Below are 22,157 nucleotides of genomic sequence, written 5' to 3'. Positions count from 1 at the left end.
CTGTATTTCAATCTGTCAGACGTGCTTTCCTCCGTTTAGAAGAATAGTTCCTTCTCTCTCCCTCTGTCTAACTCTCTCTCTCTCACTCTCTCCTTCTCTGTAATAAAGAGTGACAGGGGCAGTGTGTTAGTTACACTGTGAAAACACAAAGCATACAGCTTGCTTAAACTCAGATGTGTTTGTGTGTGGTTGACGTGCTTAAGCTCAGCATTGAGGGTGAATTCAGGAAAACTTTTTGCCATTCATTTCGATTTGCCAGAATTGAACCTAAAAAGCCTTGGGTTTCACCTAGGTGAACCTAAAAATGGTTCACGCTGCCTTAATATTTTCTTATTTTATTTTAACATTTTTGTTTAGTTTCAAGGCAAAACAGCCCCAAAAAGTGAGGTAATTTTGCTAAACTTTGCAGACATCTGAGGACATCCTAAAATGGAAAAATGACTGATAAATGTCAAATACATGAACATTTTTCAGTTTTAGAATAAAAAAATTATATTTTACACTTAGGGTAAGTGTGTACTAATTAATATTGTTTTATAAAAAACAACAGAAGCCTATGATATTGCACGGCCCAGTTTAGATGAGCAAAGTATGTGTGTGTTTGCGTTTGATCATAAGTGTGTGCATTTGATCAGAAGCACAACAGAGGGACACTGTGGCTGAAGGAAGGGGGCAGTGCTGCTGCGTGTGTGTGTATGTGTGTGTGTGTGTGTGTGTGTGTGTGTGTGTGTGTGTGTGTATGTGTGAGTGTGAAGCTGCGCTCCGCGCTACACCATGTCATGCTCTGGCCCTTTAAGAGGCGATCTAGCAGCTTAGAGCCATAGAAGAGGGGTGGAGAGAGAGAGTGTGAGAGAGAGAGAGAGCGAGAGAGAGAGAGAGAGAAAGAGAGAGAGAGGGGAGGGAGTGCGAGGTTCAGCGTGTGAGAGTGTGTGTGCAGCAGAGAGAAACAGAAACAGTCTTTGGTTTTGCGAGAGGTTAGAGGAGCACCAGGCAGCGTGTATGTGTGTGTGTGTTCTCGGAGGTCCCTGGGTGTTGGACGCGTATGTTGTCGTGGAAGGACTCCTGCATCTCAGACCCCTTGTTTCAGCATGCTTACTGAGCCTGAGCTTCCTCAGGAGTTTAACAGGTACGTTCACACACTGACGCATGAGACATTCACTTTACCAAGCCGTGCCGGTAGGAGAGAGCGAGGGACAGGCTGATAAGCAGGAGAAAGTGCGTGTGTGTGTGACTGTGTGTGTTAGTCTAACAAACAGGCTACTTTATTTGTTTGTGTGGCATGTTTAGGGCTTGCTGTGTGTGAACGTGTCTGTGGTTTAGAAAAGAAAAGAAAGTTAAGCGTGACTGCGAGATTTTTGTTTTATAGACGCACTCAGTGAGCATGGAACGCTGGGACTGTCTTCTTCATATCCCACTTTGAAACTAAGTTGTAAATATCTCTAGTGTCTGGTCTAACAGGTTACATGCCTTTTTGACATGCTTGTACACTATATGTCTATCTCCCTGTGTATATATATATATATATATATTTGTGTGTGTGTGTGTGTGTGTGTGTGTGTGTGTGTGTGTGTGTGTGTGTTAGATGGTGTTTGATAAGGATCGGTGATCTCCCGTCAGTGTTTCCCTGGCACACAACCTTTCTTTTTTGCTCATGTTGCACCTCTGGGTACCACGCTTGGAAACCAAAAGTCAGGGGGGGGGTTTTGTACAGGTTCTTTTGTACAACTTTCTTGCTTTGCAAAGACTTGCAGTCTTTTTCCCATTTGTCCATGTTGTTTTAATCTCTGTTTTTGTTGTTTTATTATGGCCAGATGTCTGCGTTGGCCTTCTGTTGTGGTGGTCCGAGGTGGGAAATGTTCTCACCTACTTTAATATGTCAACAAAAGTGGCTTTGCTGCCGAATAAAGAAGGTTTTACTTTAAAGCTCCATAGGGAAGATTATCCATAATACTCAGTTTTAATGCGAGCTTCACCCCCCAACACACACACACACACACTTTTTTTATTGCATTAGAGCACTGCACTGTTTTACCAGATGAAACTAATCTTTTGTTCAGCGATAAACTCTGGGGTTTTATCCCTGAATTAAGAACACATTTATATGTCAGGAAATGTGTTTTTAATAAATCATCACGCTCTCTCTGGGGGGAGGATGAGGAGAGGGGGAAGAAAAAGATAACAACAACTATGAGGAATTAAACATTTAAAGGATTACATAGGAAAGCAGAATGTATAGTGATAAATGCAGGGATTACAATGACTTAGAAGAAAAGGATGGTTAAACTCTACTTTCCAGTAATGCTGGCTGTCAGTGGTTAAAGAGCATGAGACTGAGTGTGTATGTGTGTGTGTGTCTGTGTCTGTGTGTGTATCTGTGTCTGCGTGGACGATAGCGAAAGCGCAACATTTGTCCGTGTAGAGTGTATGTGTGGCTGTGTGTGTGTGTGTCTCTCTCTTCTGTTCTGATGCTGACTGTTTCTAAAACACGAAGTCTGTTTTTATTTCCAATTTGTACAGAAAAAAAACTGTTTTTATACGAGAAAATATTATGAGACCTAAAAAGGAGGAAATCATGATGTTTTATGTTTATGTGATTTATAATTATTGTTCGTATGTTGACATCCAAGAGCACTGGAAGTATTTGCTTGATTTCATTTTATGAATGCTTCAATTATTGAATTAAGATGAACCTACATTTTATTTAGTTTTTAGAACACTAGTGCAATTTAAGATGCAAGAGGTTTTGTAAAAAAAGTTGTAAAACATTATATTAATATTTATTCAATGTACATTTATTCATTAAGAATATTTCCTGTTTGTTATTGTTTATTTTATATATTTGACATCTAAAGATACATGATTAAATGTTTTAAGTTAAGTGCAAGTTATCTGTACTATAAATAAACAAATTCTAATAATTATTGCTGTATCTTAAATATATAAATACATATATTAAAATATTGTGGTATAATATAATAACTGTATTATTATTATTATTATTATTATTGGTGTGGTAGTTTGGGTGAGTTTAGTTTTATTGGAGGAGCACAGAGGATATTCTATGGCCAAACTGTCACATTCCTCAAAGAGAGAGAGAAAGCGAGTGAGTGAAGGAGGGAGGGGGAAAGGGGACTTTAACACTTCTCCATTTGTCTCCCCCCTTTAATGGATAGTTGTGTTACATCTCTCTCTCTCTCTCTCTCTCTCTCTCTCTCTCTCTCTCTCTCTCTCTCTCTTTCTCTGTCTGTCTCTGGGTCAGACAATTCTTCCTGGTAAAGATAGACAGAAGGGTTGCTTCACCACAAAGCGAGTGTGATTGAACTTGCTGGTGACAAATGTGGCTGATGCACTTAAGTTTTTGAATCATTCAAGTCAAAGATAAAACTGATTAAACCACCAGCCTGCCTTTACCTCTGTCACTTAAACACACATTATAGCAAGCAAGCTGCTTTGTAGAATACGCAAAGTGTGGCATTATGTAGTTAAAGAAAAAAAAAGTAGGTCCCCATGAGGAAACAAGCTTGTAAATCATACAGAATGAGGGTTTTTTTTGGAAAATGTAAAAATGCAGAAAGTTTTCTGTGATGGGTAGATTTAGGGGTTGGTGTAAGGGGATAGAATATGCAGTTTGTACAGAATAAAAACCATTACGTCAATGGAGAGTCCCCACAAAGATAGTAAACCAGACGTGTTTGTGTGTGTGTGTTCTGTCTGATTGATGGAGGTTCTGGATCTTCTCTCTGGGTCATTCATTGCAGACTGGCTCCATTGTGTAGTCCGTGTTATGAGCTTTCGCAGCGGCTTGATAACCGTGTCTCCATGAAAAAAAAGGAGGGTCAGCATAGAAGAATGCTGAAGTGTTTCCTCCTCCCCCCTTCAGAAGTCTTCCCAGACCTCCCCTGTGCGATCAGCTGACAGTCGAGACATCCTCTGAGGGAACTGAGTTTTGCCATTTAGGTTAAAGTCTTATTTATCAAGACCGAGAGGATAATAACACAGAAACCGTATGACATCAAGGTCAGAGGTGAGGGCCCAAACAATTGCATCATTGGGAAGGATAAAAAACATCAATGGACTGCTTGGCTAAATGCTTTCGTTTGTATCCGATCCTTCAAGCTGTATAATAACAGCTTTGTACATGCAGGTAAAGGAGTTTGGCAGGAAGCATGTTGCGTACATCTTTTAAACATAATTTGTTGTTGTACAGGCCTATATGAATGGAATGAATTGTACCAGCACATGTATTCACAGCAGTCGGGGCTTCTGGGAGCAAAACACGATGGATAATCATTTGACGGGGATATCATATTCACAAACCCTCACTCACTCTAAAAGAAGGCAAGCAGAGGCTGAGAAAGTTTTCATAGAAGTTTCAAGTGTGTGTGTGTAATATGTAAAATGTCAGTGAAAACATGAGTCAGTCCAGAGAAATAAATAATTAGAGACGAGAGATGACAGGAAACTATGCAGACAGATGAAGCGATGACTAAAATACTGGCAACCCCCCCTCCCCCCTCCCTGTATATGTGTGTTGATGCAGCAGTTGCCTTGGCGCTGTGGGCACGACGCTCTCACTGGTGCCTTGTGTCCACCCAGCGGCAAACGCTCACCATTGCTTATTGTGCGTTTGTGCGTGCAAACGGGTTGTTTTTGCTTTGCTCATATGACTTTTGATTGTGTGTGTGTGTGACTTCACCTCCATGCCTAAACAGTAATGGCTGACAGTGACATTAGGCTCTGTGTTCTTGCCTTTTGTGGCGACGCTGGACAGGAAATTGGGGTGGCCCTGCAGCCCTCGCGTCAGAGGGGGAAACAGAGGCAGCTTTGTGTTTTCCCTGAGTACGTGTGTGAATAATGGGAGTGTATGTACAGACACGTACGTATGTGTCAAATGATTATTCAGTGACTTTAAGGGGAGGGGGGGGGGCAAATCTTTGTTAGCGCATTTAGCTACCAATCAGCTATCTTAAACCAAAAAAAAAATGTTTTTGTGATAGATATATGATGTGTAAATCTCTAATAAAGTAATGAGCTATTTTTTTGGTTAAAGTACCATCTAGTACAGATCCTATTAGCATATTTTTTTTTTTCTGATTTTACTTCAGGTGAATGTGTCTTTTTACCACTTTACTGTTACTGAGATGTTGCTTTAACGTCGTTAAAAGTTTATGCACTTTTTTGTCATATTTTTTCAAGCATTGATGAGTGGAAACGTGATCTTTAGATGATGTTCTGGAAAATTAACCCGCAGAAAATCCAAGTGCCCTCACAGCAGCGGCGAACACTGTGATTAGTGATTACAACGTGAATGATGAAGAGCCCTCAAAAGTTTGCACTACGGATGAATTTACTTCAGCGGAGTCGCTCTCTCTTGACTCGCTCTTCGCTTCCTCCCTGCTGCCGGCCGCTACATTCCCACAGAGAGAAAAATTGAGAGAGCTATAAATAGCTGTAAAGTAATATACTTAAAAGACTGTTCAAAACAGAGAGAGTTGGGCACAAATGGTTGATTGTGCAAAGGGGGCTGTCCTGACGGGACTATCTGCGACTTTATCGTCCTGGGAGCAGAAGATAAAGAGTAAAAAAGGGATGAGCACATCTCCTAATGTCTGAGTGGATTGTGAGGTATTCTCAGTTTCCTTCCGAAGGCATTGCTGTTGTTATCTGTGCTGAACGGGCTGATTGTCTGAACTTTTGGACACACTTCGTTTCATTCCCACAGTCTGATAACAAAGAAGAGCTGACCTACCTAATGAAATAGTTATATTACACAGGAATTTATCTTCACCCGGTGTAATGATGTTTTTTATATATTTCTCTTTAAAAGAGAGTATAATGCCTCATTAAAAAATAAATATTGGCAGTGTTCGTGTTGATTTACTTGGAAGATATAAATGCCCCCTAAATCTGACAAAACCTTCCTTGGGGAATGCCCCAGGGATGTCCTCAAATATAAAAGTAAAACATTTAATTAATATTTAGTGATAAATTATTCTCAAAATGTTTATTAATAAATACATTTATGAATATAAAATATCATTTATTCTAAAATAAATCAAATGTTATTCATATGCAAAGTTTAGCTTAAAGGCTTCAGTTATTAGGTCAAATAATAAATAACGATATAAAAACGATAGATAGGTGTCTATCATGACTTTTTCAACCATTCTCTGTATATCGGAATGCTTTTTATCGTAGGCATGCATGCGACATCCGCAAAGCATCATCGTGCAAGTTTTTCTGTGGGCCATGCACATCCAAGTGTGTGCGTATGTGACACTTTTAGCCTCTAAATTATGTCCTGTCATTAGAGGCACTTCTGGAGTGTTAACCACTGCTGATGGTGATTAGGTAAAGCTCCTAGATTCAGTATTTAAAGTGCAGCTCCACTCCGCTGTTTAATGGACCCTGTATTTTGGACGATTAGCGTCTGCGGAGAAATGTACATGTGATATGAGAGGGACTTAGGAAAGCGCTCAATCTGTGTCTAAGCTCATAGGGAAAGTGTGCCTTTAATCTGGGCTTAATGTACGCAGCCGGCGGGAGGGGGTCGAGTGGCACACACCGGTGGGGCGGCCATTAGCTTTTAACAATTAGCCATGAAAGTTAGCCTCTAAACCTGCAGTTCAACTGTGATGGGACTGGGTGTGAATGCTTAAGTTCATGAGATATGAAAAAGGGATGGCATTTTCTTTGATAATACACCCCGAACTGAATAATACTAATGTTTGGAGATTACTGACATCATTTGTGTTTCGGCATATGTGTTTAGTCACCTCACCCGTATCAGCACGTTTGGCTTTGATATTCAAGGCTATTTATGAATAACATAATTCTTAGCCTTGTGAAAATGAATGGCAATAAAGTTATTAATCCACCAGATAATGAGCGAAGACTGCTGTTAAAGTTTACAATGCAAATTAAGCAGACACGACTAGCCTGCAAGGAAGCTTCAGAGACTGTTCTTTGTGCGTGTTGTGTTAGCAAGTGTGTGTGTGTCAGCGGACAGGGTCTGTGTGTTTGGCAGGCCGGCCTTTATTGGAACCACAGAAGGATGGAGTGAAATTATGCTAATGGCTGCTAATTATGACCTTGGAGACCAGCTTTTCTGCCAATTTATCTGCTTAATAAAAACCTCTCTTTTTTAATCCCAACATCTCGACAAGCTTTAAATGTTTCATGTAGACTTTCCACCATGACAGGTCTGCCAACTTTAAATAAAATAGTGGCTATAACCTGCTCACCCGGGGAGCAGAATTGTATAGTAATTATACTTCAAAGGCTCGCAGGAAAATAGACATTTTATTGCACAAGAGGAGCTGTGAAAGCTTCTGTCAGTGGGCCGGCAAGGAAGTAGGGAAGAGAGAGGCAAAAGGAAGAGTGCACGAGACGGGGAAGAGCGCAAAAGAGATGCAGACGTGTCCAAAGTAGCGCACGGATAGGAAACAGCTGTGAATTAGTTGAAAATAAATGTTGAAGCTATTTTATAACACTCACCTGAGTATTTATGCAAGGAATATTGCACTGGGAATGGGAAATTATAAGAAATGGTTCTGAAACGGATTACACTAAATGATTCCGGTTCCATTAACACTTTTAAGGAAGTATTTTTTAATCTTTTAAAAATGATATACTGAACCTAAATTGCTTTTTATTTACATATATTATTTACTATTCTTCTTTTAAGTGCAGTATTTTTTACTACAAATCACTGATCTGAATGTGTTCCTACTAGTTTTCCAGCTACTCATTACGTTAATTTACTGTAAGTCTCACAAGCCTTAACTAAACAGTTGGTAAAACAACAGTTCTCGGTTCGAGTTGGATGTGACGAGCAATTTGCTGGTTCTAATAAGAACCGTTTCTCGATTGCCTACGTTTAGATGAGGGTCGTGTGTGTGTGTGTCTTTGTTGGTCCTGATGTGTGTATTGGGGGTTGGTGTGTTAGAGAGAGCGGCACAGAGGTGTGTGTGTCAGAGTGAAACAAAAGGGCCCAGTGTGTGTGAGTGTCTGGAGGTAGAGTAAACAGAGTGCTGGTGGAGGGGCAGACAGGCCGTGCGGCTCTGACGGCCCAACTGCAGTTTATACAGCTGCACTGACTGCTTTTACTGCCCCAGTGTGAACCAGCATACAGCCAACGTACCCCACACACACACACACACGTTCACATTCATACAGCCAAATTAACACATATATAGTCTCTAGTCTCACATTCGTACATATAATACACCTGTGTTACAGAATTTGTTACGCCAGAGCAGTTGCTGTCAGACTCTGCATCAAAGTGTATCATTTAAATCTCACCTGTACAGTCAAGACTGTCTTGAGCACATCTTTTCATAGCTGCCAGTCTTAGGTTTGATTGAGGCGAGTCTTTTTTTATCCCGTCCAGACAGTTAGAAACATTATATGGTGTTTGTCTTTACAGCTAATCTAAACCAAATAAGCAGTAAATGAGAGAAAGAGAAACCTTAGCAGCACCCAGGAGCTCCGCCAGATGTGGCGTCTGAGCCAGACCAGGTCTATGAGTATACCATTCAGTTCAGCACACGCAAAACGGACCGTACTGAGACTGTGGATGCTAGTTGATGAAGGATATTGGAGCGAAAAAAATAACTGCACCCACTGTGTACGTATGTGAGTTTCAGTTTCTACCTCAGAGCATAAAATAAGATGGTGTAATATAAGAAATAAGGTTTTTAAGGTATCAGGTCCGAGCTATAAAGTCAGTTATGAAATCAGGTTTATGAGATATAGTCACATTGTGGAAAATAAAGATGTAATTGCAGGGGAAAAGATTACAATTGTGAGAAATAAGGTGACAGTTATGAGAAATGAATAATTATGAGACAAATTCATATTGCGAAATATAAAATCACAATTGTAAGATAAAGTTATGAGTCATAAAATTACGAGTCATGGTTGCAATTGTGAGAGAAACAAAGAATAGAATTGTGAGGTGTAAAGTTGCACTTATGTCGAAATTGTGAGATGTAAGGACACATTGTAAAAAATACAGTTGCAATTACAAGAAATAGTTGCAATGAAAAATAAAATTACAGTTGTGAGGTATAATTTCATAATTATGAAAAAAGTCACAATTATGACGAATAGTGACAATTGTGAGAGATAAAGTTGCAATTATGGAAAGTGTGTGTGGGCATATATATCATATGAATGAAAAGAAATGGGCTTCCATAACTTTTGGCTTAAGCTTATGGAGAAAAGCAAAGTTACTACGACACTGTCGTCAAATAAAATTTGTTTGTCAATTCTTTTAGTTGCAGAGTACAAGCCAAATAAAAGTACTTCTCTCCATCTCCCTTTATCCTTGTTTGTCCTTTTCTTTTAAAAGAGTGGTACTTATTCCCCAGGGCCATAGTAACACTAGCTCCAAGGCTGAGAAGCGTCTATGAAAGCACTTAGGCAATGCCGTAAGCCAGATGAAATCTTATTACGAGAGCATATTCATTTTTCCTCACCATGCATTGTGGGAGAGAGAGTTCATTTAATAAATGCTTTTTCTTCCTGAAGGAACACAGACCGTCATCAAGGCCTATTTTCTCTGGCAGTGTCAACACCATATACACTGTCATTAACATCTACTGTGGCACACACGCTCACGCACACAACATTGTCTGTCTGTGTTCTTGGCTAACGTGATTTTTGATGTGCGCTGGGCTGGCTGCACTTTTCTTTAATGGGCCGCTCGAGTCTTTACATCAAACAGGCTAGCTAAACACATTGTGTGCGGCGCTGCTACAGTAAATGGCTCTGTGATAGTGTAGGTGGGACGTGTCTTCGATGGAGGGATGGATGTGGACAAAGCTATGGCGTTGATGGCTGTCATTATGCGAGTAGTGTGTGTGTCAGGTGTGTGTGTGTGCGTGAAATGCTCCCGTATATGTCACTCACAATTAAACAACAGCCACGTCTCTGTCTCTGCCATGTCTTTCCTGAATGCCTCAGTCACTTTTCCTTTCTCATTTTTCCAGGATGTCTTCCAAGCGACCAGCCTCTCCATATGGGGGAACAGATGGAGAGGTAGTCATGGCGACAAGCAGACAGCGATTGGAGGATGAAGAGGTTGACGGACATGCTGTCATTCACTTGCCCCTGAGTTCGTACTGCAGCAAAGTGTCCCCGCGATCTCCTCGACTACTCGACAGCCCCCCAACACTACACGCGAACATGGTGAGTCGCCCCCCAGGAGACGTCTGTACGCTCAAACCCCTCTCATACGATTGGATGAAGCCCCTATTAGCCCCTCCCACTTGATTAATATGCATTTGATTGACTCCTCCCGTACAACTTGTCTCAGGATGAATCCCTCCCATTGTCTCTCTCTCTTGCTCTCACTTTTGGTGTGGAAATGCCCGTCACGCTCCAATGATGTCATAGTCAGCAAGACAAGTCGTCTTTTTGAATGTGGCCAAAATGAATCAAATGCTTGACAGTTCATCTGTTATTGCGGAGTGTGAGTTCATGATGGGTCAGTGTAGTCATGGAGGTTATAGACTGTATTAGACATTCATTTGCTGTTTGTTTAAAGCCATGAGATGAAAAATAAGCAAGATGGACCCTGTAACCCAGATCGCACGTCCTCACGTTAACACGCACATGAGCTGTAGTATCTCTTCTGTGACCTTTTCCCCCGACTCCACTATCTCTCTCTCTCTCTTGATAAACTTGTGTCGCCACAGGCTTTGGGAATCAATTTGGCTGTAAAACAATGAATCAGTACTTAAGGAACTTAACAGTAAGCTAATTCTGCAATTAACTGTGATTACAGGGCACGCTGGACTCTGGTTTATTGTGAGAAACGGTTCCAAAACTGCAAAGTCCTCTAGCTTTCTCACTCAAGCGTTTCCTTCGTTCTCACTTTACACACTCGACTGCAAGCGCAGTGTGTGTTTGTTTATGACTGTCAGTTCTCTCACTTAAAGTCACTTGCAGTAAAACTACTACTTGGAGAAAAAATGGGCAAAAATCGTACAACACTACACCTGTGACCCTAATCCATACATATTGCATACAATTGATTGTTATTCTTATTAATCGTAATGTGAATAATTATGTATCGGCTACAGTGCAGTAGTTGTAATTGTTGTTTTATCTGAAAGACTAGACTGCTGTATCTGTCTCTTGCGCTGACATGACAGACGTGGCATGAAAAAGCAGGCGCACTGTATTTGATGTGGATTAATAAAGCGTATCCGTCTCAAGCACGGGTGGATTTTGGGGAAAGCAGGCTGGCATGTGTGAGACATTAAGTTTCCCTGAGCCGATCCACGCTGACTGGCAGAAGTGTTGAGTGAGAGAGAGATTTACACGAGTGGGGACTCGGAGGGGCTTTGTCACGGCAATTGTATAAAGTGATAGGGAAGTGTAAATCGACTCGGCGAGTCCCTGGGTAGCGCGCAGCGGAAGATTACCGCTTTATCTTGTCATTGTAAATTAACACGGCAGCGGCGCACACGCGCTTCAGACTCCGCTGACCTCTTCATCCTGAGAGAGAGAGAGAGAAGGAGGGAGGCGCGTGTTCGTGACGATGGGGTCAGCGGGTTGAAGCGCGCGGTACCTGCTACAATAGAAGTTGGTTTGGCGGTTCGCATCCACGGCAGTCTGTAAACTCCTGCCAGTTTTTTTTACAGGCGGAAAGTAGAAGGCTTTGAATCCGAAAGGTGGAAAGAGCTTTACACGCGGGTGATAATAACGAGGTGTTAATTACTCTCCCTTTTGTCCAGTTAATGATTAGAGGCATTAAGAGAAGACGTGTTCATGTGTGTGTTTCATGTTAAGATTTGTACTTGGATGTGTCAAATACAGCCTTTCAATATCAAAAACAACAAAATACCCATCAGCCTGGACTTATATAAACTCTCCTTTTTTATATAGAAAGTAAATCAATTTAATCCTTTGTTTTCCAGAATTCCAATTTAAAAGCTAATTTAATTTGTTTTTATACTTCTAACTTTTATATATATATTTTTTTTTATTTAATAATTTATGTAGACGTGTGTGTGTGTGTGTGTGTGTGTATATATGTATATATGTATATATATATATATATATATATATATATATTTATATATATATATACAGTTATTATAATCAAAGAAATTATATGAATTAGTAAAATTTAACTAGAAATTTTCATGTGTTTTTTTGGCAAACAAACAAAAACTACAAATCTGAGAGTACATTAATTTTGAAGTTTCAAACAAATCTATTAATTTAAGCCTTTTTATATGGCATAATCTCATGTAAATTCTCTATTACAGAAGGACAGGGACGAGACAATGTATGTTTTTTTTTTAACTGTGTGAAGCACTTGTAAGTCTTCATCCGTGTGCGTGACTGTGTTCACGGCAGGATCAGGGCTGACAATAGCTCGGTTGAGCCAGGTTTAGAGGTGAGCGGATTGCACACACACGGTAGAGATCAGCAACACGGGCTTAAGACAACAGACGAGGTGTCAACACTGCAGGAGAGGAGAGATGTCCAACTCGAGCGTGTGTGTTTCAGCAGCGGGACTCTTGACAGTTTAACTGATAGCAAGCATAGAGGTTAGTATCCTAGCGCGTGGTGAACGCAAGCCAGAGAATCACATGGCCATGTATCGAGTTAGACTCATTAGCTAGACGCTACCTGTGTCTATAAAATAACTGGATTTAAGTTAGCATATGGAAGCGTGCTTTATTTAGGGAGAGAGAACATATGAGAGAAATGCTCTGAGGGAAACAGGTTGGAATCCTGCGGAGTACAGGAAGGACAAACATTTATTTATTTTTTAAAGATGGGAGAAAAGAGGTGGCATTTGGAGGAATGCTGGCATCTGTGTTGAAGGGAGAAGACGAGAGGAAAAAACTAGAGGGGGAAAGAAGGCATTTTGCTTTTTTGGCAGGAGTTGAAGTGTGTTTAAATGTGCTTCTTTCACACATGAGCTTAAGAGGACAAAAGTTGTTTAATTCTGTCGCCATGCTGCCGTGGTTCAAGGATGAAGAGAGGGTCGTGGAGAGAGGCGCAGTTTCAGCCTTTCCACGAAGAATTGACATCTGCACAACTAAAAGCAGAACCGCCCACACCGCACAGAGCGGCACATCAGAAATGCATATAAATACATATACTCACAAGCACAGAGCTTTGCACACTTATTCAAATGCGGCGTAAAATCAGACGCACACACGTAAGCAATGAGACGAAGGACAAAACAGGGGGTATTAACCTGAATATCAACCCTACAGTAGACCTGTTACTCAGTGTGCCTTATATTTAAAGATAGGGGAAAGAAAGCAACACATAAGCCATTAGCTCATCTGCTTCTTTAAGAATGATGCTTCATCTGTCCGAGACTTAGTGTCACGGCCGAAGACTTTAAAAGCGAAGGAATACAGTTTCCTCCGACGCCATATCACCTTCTATTCGAATTGTTTTCTAGACATCTCTGGAGAAAGACGCAAGCAGCGGTTTGAAGTATGCAGTGGATTAGATAGATTGGAAGTGACAGGTGTGACCGTGTTTTAAGATGCATGCCACACTAAAGCAGGCAGAGAGAAACGCCTGCCATTCTGCCACTCGCTCCCACTCTCTCCCTGGCTTTCTCGTCCTCCCCTCTTCTTTCTATCTTTCTTCTCTGTTAGTTCTTTAACAGCGAGTTGGCAGTTTTGTTTGCGAATGATGGGGTGATCTCGCACCGCTTTGGTCATTTATGACTACAGAAGTCTCCTAATCGCAGTTCAACTACCCTGACTGGAGCTGATGGGGAAGAGAGGGATGAAACGAAGGGGTGTGTCAGGAAAAACATGCGGGTTTTTTTGCAGACAGATTACAGAAATGGGAGGAAATCAGTATGCAAGCTGTCATATTTTCCGTGTATCATAAAAGCCTGTTAAGATCTTTTAAGCCTGCCAGTCATCAGTCTGTTTGTGAATGAGTATCATTGTGAAATATCTCTCAGTATGCGTTCGAAGCGAGTGAAAGTGTTTCAGTTTAATTAGTTCTACAGTAATTATTATCATCATGATGATGATGATGATGATGATGGATTGTGACGAGTCAATCTGTGTGATTATATTCAGTATATCTGGATATATGGAGTGTTGACATCTCTATGTATCTGAATATGTTGTTTGTTTATTTTTCTGTTATGTGCAAAAGAAAGTGACTGATGTTATTAAAAATAAAGCATATAAATAGCTGATATTAATTAAGTGACAACATTTATTAATTTAATAATTTTATAAACATAATAAATAATTTGAAGAAAAACACTGTTAAAAAACAGCATATTAATAAATTACTACTGTGAATTGAATAAATACTACTACTATTAAATAAAACTACTATAAACTTATATCCATTGCTACTTTTTCCATGTTGTATAGATAGTTTTGTTGATTATTATATATATATATATATATATATATATATATATATATATATATATATATATATATATATATATATATATATATAATTTTACATAGAGACTTAAATGATCTGATTTGACCCTGTCAACAAAACAATTCATTCTATGCAACATTTTTTTTACAAGAAATAGCAATTATTAATGTGCACTTTTAAAGTTTTATATATATATATATATATATATATATATATATATATATATATATATAATCGGCTGATGTTACATAAATGTCAAAACATTTAATAATGTTAAAACATTGTCATTTTAGAATTTTTCAACATAAAAATGAATCATTATAATTAAATCGTAAAAAAAAAACTTTAAAAGTGCACATTAATAATTGCTATTACTGGTAAAAAAAAAAAATGTTGCATAGAGTGAATTGTTTTGTTTGCAGGGCCAAATCAGATCATTTAAGTCTCTATGCAAAATTGTATTTGCCACTATTCTGTGTCTTTTGAAAGTCTTATGTATTTCGTGTTGCATTAAGCTCTAGTAAATGAACCATCTGCTGCTCTCTGTTCACTCTCTGAGTTAATGATTAAAAACAGATGTCATTATTAAAATCTAGGCAGGTGATAGAACCTGATCAATCCTGTGAACTTGAGTTTGGACTTAGGATATTTCGCTTTGCATGACTGCTGCAGGTGGCACGGAGGAGCTGATGTTGATTGTTGAGGTGTAAATCTGGTCACTGGTTCCAAACACGTCAGTGGGATTATGCTATTGCCTGATTGGCTGAGGCTGCTGTCAGTCACGCTGGTGGTAAGGTAGATAATAGATGAGGATTAACCAAAGATTAACCCTGATTAACAGACTTGGACTGTTGACCTTGTCTCCAAATACCTGACTTGTTTTGTAATTAAACTTTATAAACGGGATCCGGAGCTGGGTGAAAATAACGCGGTGTGTGTGTGTATGTGATAAGTCATCATCATAAATCTCCACATCTGTCATTTACCCAGTTTTCCCAATTTACCTAATTTGTGTGCATATAAATACATAAGCAAAAAAACACCAATGATAAAAATAAATTATATATAATTATATTGTGTATATATACACTTTATATATGTATATTTACAATATATTATATAATGTTATATGTGTGTGTATATACACAATTTTTATATAAGCATTAGTGTTGTATGCCATTGCATTTATGAAAGTTTCATGGTAAAAATGTCTTGTCATTTGTATTAATATAATATATTAATATAATTAATTAATATATCCCCAATAAAAGTCATTTTATGGCTCAGATCAGGTAGAAATAGCCCCTTAAGGCAACAACTGCACAGCTTAATTTTAATAGTGTACAAGCTTAATTCTGAGCCACGTTATGTAAGAAACCATAAGATGGGAACTGTTATATATTTGGACAGAAGATCAATGCATGAAACACTGAAGAAGGTGATTGATATTGCAGCTGTCATGTTGGTCAAGAACAGAAGAAAAAAAATGCGGTTGAAAAACTTGGATGTTCTTGTGTGTTTGGAGCTGATTCAAAGCAGAAAAACTTCCCTTCTCAGAAGAAGAAGTTCCTGTGATGGTGAAATGACTGAAACTTTTTGCGCTAATGATTTTGTCTAAAGAGACTTCAGACCGACAGAGGCAGAGAGAGAGAGACTTTCTACAGTACAGATGGGCAGATGAGGATGAAAGTAAACCTAAACATGCCTCAACACTCAGGAAGAGGACGAAATAATTAGTGAAGGCCTGCTTATTGCTTTGTTTAACACCCTGTCTCTCTCTCCGTCTCCTTGTCAGGATCAGGATGGCTGTAAAGGCCTGGCCCTGAGCCCCTACCCCCAGCACAACTCGTCTACCTCACCCAGTAAGCAGCAGCAGCAGCATCAGCAGCAGGAGGAGGGGTCCATGCGGCCGGGCAGCGAACCCAGCTCCGCTTCAGCTCTGGGCACCCCAGAGAGACGCAAGGGCAGCCTGGCCGACGTGGTCGACACGCTCAAACAGCGCAAGATGGAGGAACTCATCAAGAATGAGCCAGAAGGTGAGTGATGGAGAATTTAATACACGCTTTGACACATGGTTGTGACGTTCGCATAGAAAAAGCTGTCCTGAAGCAGCCTTGTTTCACCTAAATTCTCACCTGGTTTACAAAATCTTGAGAGCTGAACAACAATATAACCTCTCCACTAATGAACATGTCATATTGTGGTGGTTGTTTGCGTATTTTGAGAACATATATTAACGCCAACTCATTTAATTTAGCATCTTTATCACAAGCTACTTTTGATGCCATGGAAAGAAATTAAAGATTTAATATTTCTTTTATAAAGATGTATAAATATTTTTGATGCCATGGAAAGAATAAAAAAAAAAAATAGATTTTTTTATTATTTTCTTTTACTTTATTTATAAAATTAATTGCAATTAATTTATAAATACTTTTGAATAAAGTAGTAATTTAAAGATTTAATTAATTAATATATTTTTAAATAAAATTCATAGCAATCAATTTAATTAGCCTACATATTTAAATTAATTTAAAGATGTTTAGCATTGTCACATCAGACTTTTTTCCAGTGTAGTGAGTTTCTTTGCTTATTGGGAGCTTTCTAGCTTTGAGTTGTTGTTGTGGTGGTTGTAAACTTCCTGGTTGGAGACCAGCAGGTTTTAGGAGCCATTGCGCAGCCAGTTTTTTTCCCTTCAGAACCAGTTTTTCTGTGTGGAAACAGCACATGGAATAGATCCAGATTGGGCACCGGTTTCCGAAATCAGCACTGGCACCCTGTCGGTGGAAAAAGTTCACTGTATTAGACAGTCAGAGGACATTGGCACACGTGTACGTCTTATTGTGATGAAATTACAATGTGAAACCGACTGAAAGTGTGAAGGATTTCATGGCGAGCATCTCTCACTCTGTCTTTCTTTCTCTCCTTCACTCACTCGCACGCACGCACACATTCTTTCTTGCATCTATCTACCCATCATTCCTGACTAACAAATTCTGCTTAATGAGAGCTGTTGATAAAGTCAGGCCTTTGTTTAAGCAGGCAGGGATCAGCTGTTCGGAGCCATTGTGTGCCACACTTTGCATATTCATTTCAGACTGATTACTGAGATAACGGCTCTCAGCTCCTTCCACAGGATCTCTCTCTCTCTCTCTCTGTCTCTTACATCACACCACACTCGCTCTGTAATTAGAGGCCAGTTCCTCATGAATAATCAGAACCTGCTCCCTATGTGAATTAGCCAATGTGTGTGCTAATAAACATGTGAAAATACTGACAGTGGACGGATGGATGGATGGATGGATATATGGATGGATGAATGGATGTAGGTAGGTAGGTAGATGAATGAATGGATGGATGTGTGTTTGTACAGTGAGAATTGTTTTCTTCACCCGTGCACACTGAAGGCTACTTAAAGCTGATCCTGCTGTCAACCATGTGAAGAATGCAGGCAAACAAAGCTAGCATTCACTGATTTAGCACTCACATAGTATTGACATACAGCAGGCTTTAGCGCGCTCTCTTTTCTGTATGTACAGGAGTGCGGAGGTATCTTACAACTGTTGCGTTACTCCATGCTTTGTCTTAAACTGAGGTCACACTAGATTTCGCTCCACTGACTTCCATTCAGATCTGCGGTTTTGCAGGAAATTTCTAAATTATATTATGTTATTTTATTTTCAGCTCTGATTTGGGGAAAAATCTGAAGAATGGATTTAAACATGATATTGGTTTATAAAAAGCATCGCGATTTGATCATCAAGACTTTGCAAATGACAGGCATTGGAGTTTTGCAGGCACTGATTCTGCTCATTTGTGTGAGCATCATCCTGTTCTATAAAAACCAAGCAGGATTTTGCTTCATTAACATTTGATTTTAATAGTTACGTCAGAAAAAATAGTTACATTTGAGAAAGCCGTAAGGTCATACCAAGAGTCTGGCCATGAAATTCAACAGCTGCCATGTACAGGAGGCCAGGAAAAATATAGGAAGGATACTTATAGAACTTGAGAAAAAGCAAGCAAGCAAAACAGACAGTCCATTAGCAGGAGACTACAGTAGCGCATTATCTCTCTACTCTCTGTTCAAATGAAATGTGCAAACAAAAGAAGCCCCAGTCCCTCAAGAAGCTCGGACACAGAGAAAAAGAAGCAGAAAAGAAAAGAGAAAAATAAAGAGGGGGATGTGGGCAGTGCATTTAGCCAGGCCTCTCATAGCCTGATAAAAATCCCTTTTCAACTCGCCTGTCCATTGTTTGCTTGTGTACCTCACAAAGACCATTAGCTGCAAACGGCAGGTTATGATGAAAAATTAATGAATGCTTTAATCATTATGAAAGGGTCGTATTATTACCGTTCCCTTTCTCTCTCTCTCTCGCTCTCTCTCTCTCTCTCTCTCTCTCCCTGCCCTCCCTCTCTATAGGCTGCTCCTAGACGGATCAATCACATGCTCGCATATACATGCACATTCATCGAAAGTCGCTCGGTGTGGTGGAAATGTAGCGCTGGCTTGTGAAGGGAAAGTAGAAAGGAAATGGGTCAGAAAGCAGTAAGAGAATATTGAGAGAGGGCCACATGCATCTCACTCCCTGTGTGAAATCGGGAGTGTGTTAGTCAGCGTGTTAGCGAGCCGTTTGCTCACCTGTCCCCCCTCGCTGCTCCACTTCCCCTCAGATAAACAGCCCGAGCTGAGTCGTTTGTTACGATGAGATACCAGCCAAACTTCTACTGGGTCAGGCGAGTGTGTGTGTGTGTGTGTGTGTGTGTGTGTGTGTGTGTGTGTGCGCGCATGTGTGTTTGACCAAGAGCAGAGCATTTGGCCTTTATAAACGCGCGTCCGAGTCTGTCCCTAATCGACTGGCCTCAATGATACTGCACATCTTAAAGCAGTTTCCGTATCAACCTGTTACTGCTCGCATTCACAGATTTATACATTGTTGCAAGTGGGTAAACAATTGGTCGGCCAAAATGGGTTTATATCTAGAAAGCAGGCTGGTATCATATATTAATATATGATTATGATTATAATTAGAAATATTAATATATGATCATAATATATGATGATATATAGCAGAAAAGATGAACTCAATTAGGTGAATTAATGAATATTTATTTTACACAACGTTTATTTAAAAAAGACAAATTTGTAACTTGAAAATCCAAAAAAAAATCCTTCCAGGCCTCTTCTTATCTCTCACTATATGTGTAGCAATATATTTCAGAACTGCAGCAAGAACAGTTTCCAGCAGCCTGTGTGTGTGGTGTGTCAGTGTCAGGCAGCAGCGTGCTGGAGTGTGTGTGTGTGTTATTAGCTTTAGTAATGGAAAGAGGGCAGAAGGGCTGTCAGGGGTTCAGAGGGAGCACAGTGTCTCTCTCAGGGGTCTGGACAGCAAACACACACTCACAGAGCACTTCCTGTGTCATCCACACACAACACGCTCTTAAAGACTGACTGCAATCAGAAGGCTATACTGCAAATTAACTTCATCCTCATCTTGAACTACTCCAAATCTTTGAGATGCTTTCTTCTTTGATGGTATGATCACACTCCTCCTCCTCTCCCCCCAGCTCTCTGTGGAGGAGATGTAGTCCTCACTAGTGCTTGGCAGTCTGTGTTATGTGGGGCACAGATGTTCAGGGTCTCCCGAGTGTCCACGCGTGTGTGTGCGAGTGTGTGTTTGTCAGCCTTGGCGCTGGGCTGAGCTTGATTCATGGTCTGGGCCCAGCTTTGGTTGGTTCCCTTAGCACTGAACCTTACACACACACACACACAGTTCTCAAGCTGAGCATACGTGTCACAGCCCTTAATAGACAATGGTCTCATTCACCTTCCTGTGCCTCTCTTTGAGTCTCCCCACCCTGTGTGCTTTTACACACAAAAAAGATCACTCCTCTCATCAGTAACTCTCATCCAGAGTCCATAAAGTTATTTTTGCCATACCTGTTAACTACGGGTAAATTAAGAACATTTTCCAGTCGTAAATAGTATTTAATGGCTGTGAAACTTATATTCTAATTATATATATTCAAATTATTTTGTAATTTAATAATATATATAATATATTTATAATATTATTATTTATTATGTAATTATTTTTACATTTATTTGTATTTATAATTTAGTGTTCTGTAATATCTGTAACAGCGGAAGTGATTGCAGTATTAGAAATGTGAAGATTTATTCTTCATGTTTTGTTTTGTTTTGTTTTTGTTGGCTTAATGCATAAAATATTCCACACACATGAGACAAATGACGAATCAGACTCGACTCTCTTGTCTTTTCTCATAAAGTTCTCCATCTCAGATGCCGTACAGCCCTCTTGAAGTAACAGCGTGGTCTTGTTTACGAGTGCTGGCCCCCTCGTACCGGATGGCCATGGAGTGAGCTGAGATTGATGGTTCAATTTAGACTTGACTAATTGAGTCCCTCTCCTTGCTTCTCTCTCTGTGGGATGCTCTGGCTTCAAAGCCCGTCCTGGGGTCAGCTGCTGCCCGGATGCCTCTATTATCTTACGCTGCCTCCACCGGTCTGGGGTCAGACTGGAGGTGGCTTTTAATGCACAGTGGGCCGTAAGTTGTGCGACTGCACTGTTTTATAGCATGACAATGAACTGTAGGGCACGTCAAATGGTGTTTTAAGATCAGAGCGAGGTTGCACCGCACACACTCTCACATTCTCTTTTGTGAGACGTGCATGAGGGGGGTGTTCGGAGGCACTGGGGCATTTTATAAGACAGCACTTAGGCCCTGTCATTGTTAGCCAAGGGCTCACGCATTCATACCCCTCAATGAGAGAGAATAAGAAGGGCGGATACACTCTTCCATGAAGACGAAAGGGGCAGAAGAGCTCTGAAGCAGTTCAGCAGTGCATCTCTGTCTAAATCTCCCCAGGGTCTGCTAATCTGCTATATGACTGCTGCTGTGGAGTGCTTTCTCACACACACACACACACACACACACACACACACACACACACACGCACACACACACACACACACACACACACACACACACACACACCACACATGCATACTATAATTGGACACCAAATACACATATATGCTTGCACACACACATAAACACAGGGTATGCACAGTTGTAGGTTCTTTAGCAGCTTTTTTAGGATGCATCAAGTAAGATCGAACAGATCAGAACAAGAAAAAAATACCAAAGGACTTCCATATGCAGCCAAATACAGACAAATTCAGGCACATAGAAGGCGAGGAGGGCATGCTACGAGCAGTGAGAGCGTCTGTGAGCGAAGAGTGAGAGAGTGGGAGAGTGGGAGAGAACAACTTCAATGTGCAATTTCCAGCATTTGGTAGTAATTAGCTAGATGTATAAATTAACATTAGGAGGAAGGTTTTCACTGGAGTCGTTTGTCATTATCTTCCCCTCGTGCTCTGAAAAACGAGGTCTGAGTTAGAGACTGAGGACAGAAAAAGAGAGAATAGAGAACTACACAAAACCAAAATATGGATTTGTAGAGGTTATTGAAAGAGAGAGATTGTTGTTAGAGTTGTAACCTGAAGAAATCTAAAGCTGTTTCCCTTGATTTCTCTCTTTCTTTTGCTCTATTTTTACTTACTTTTAGTACCTGATAAGTGTTGATTAATCTTATAATTTTGACAGCCCAACTTTAAACCCACCCATAAGAATGAATAATGACAAATGAAATAATGCCTCAGTACTCTTACTGTACTCAGTCAGCAATTGTCTCAGAAACATCTGAGTCAAAGTTGATAATTGAA

At 40.1% G+C, this 22,157-nt stretch overlaps 1 protein-coding gene across 4 annotated transcripts in view; it reads left to right on the top strand.

Moving 5' to 3' along the window:
- sox5 (SRY-box transcription factor 5) overlaps window positions 1-22,157 on the top strand; it is a 207,527-nt gene that overhangs the window by 133,557 nt on the left and 51,813 nt on the right. For 3 of the 4 annotated variants that reach the window (XM_081363074.1, XM_081363072.1, XM_081363073.1), the window contains 2 exons: window positions 9,996-10,194; window positions 16,202-16,442. In XM_081363074.1, the coding sequence (XP_081219200.1) occupies window positions 9,997-10,194; window positions 16,202-16,442 (439 nt within the window). In that variant the 5' untranslated portion in view covers window position 9,996. Of the gene's footprint in view, window positions 1-927; window positions 1,127-9,995; window positions 10,195-16,201; window positions 16,443-22,157 lie in introns of those variants that run through there. The other variant, XM_081363071.1, reaches the window with a different exon arrangement.

Source organism: Scardinius erythrophthalmus (genome assembly GCF_964197995.2).
Source record: "Scardinius erythrophthalmus genome assembly, chromosome: 4".
NCBI classification, from domain to species: domain Eukaryota; kingdom Metazoa; phylum Chordata; class Actinopteri; order Cypriniformes; family Leuciscidae; genus Scardinius; species Scardinius erythrophthalmus.
Note: the sequence above shows the minus strand (reverse complement) of the source record. Positions and strands in the feature narration are given on the sequence as shown.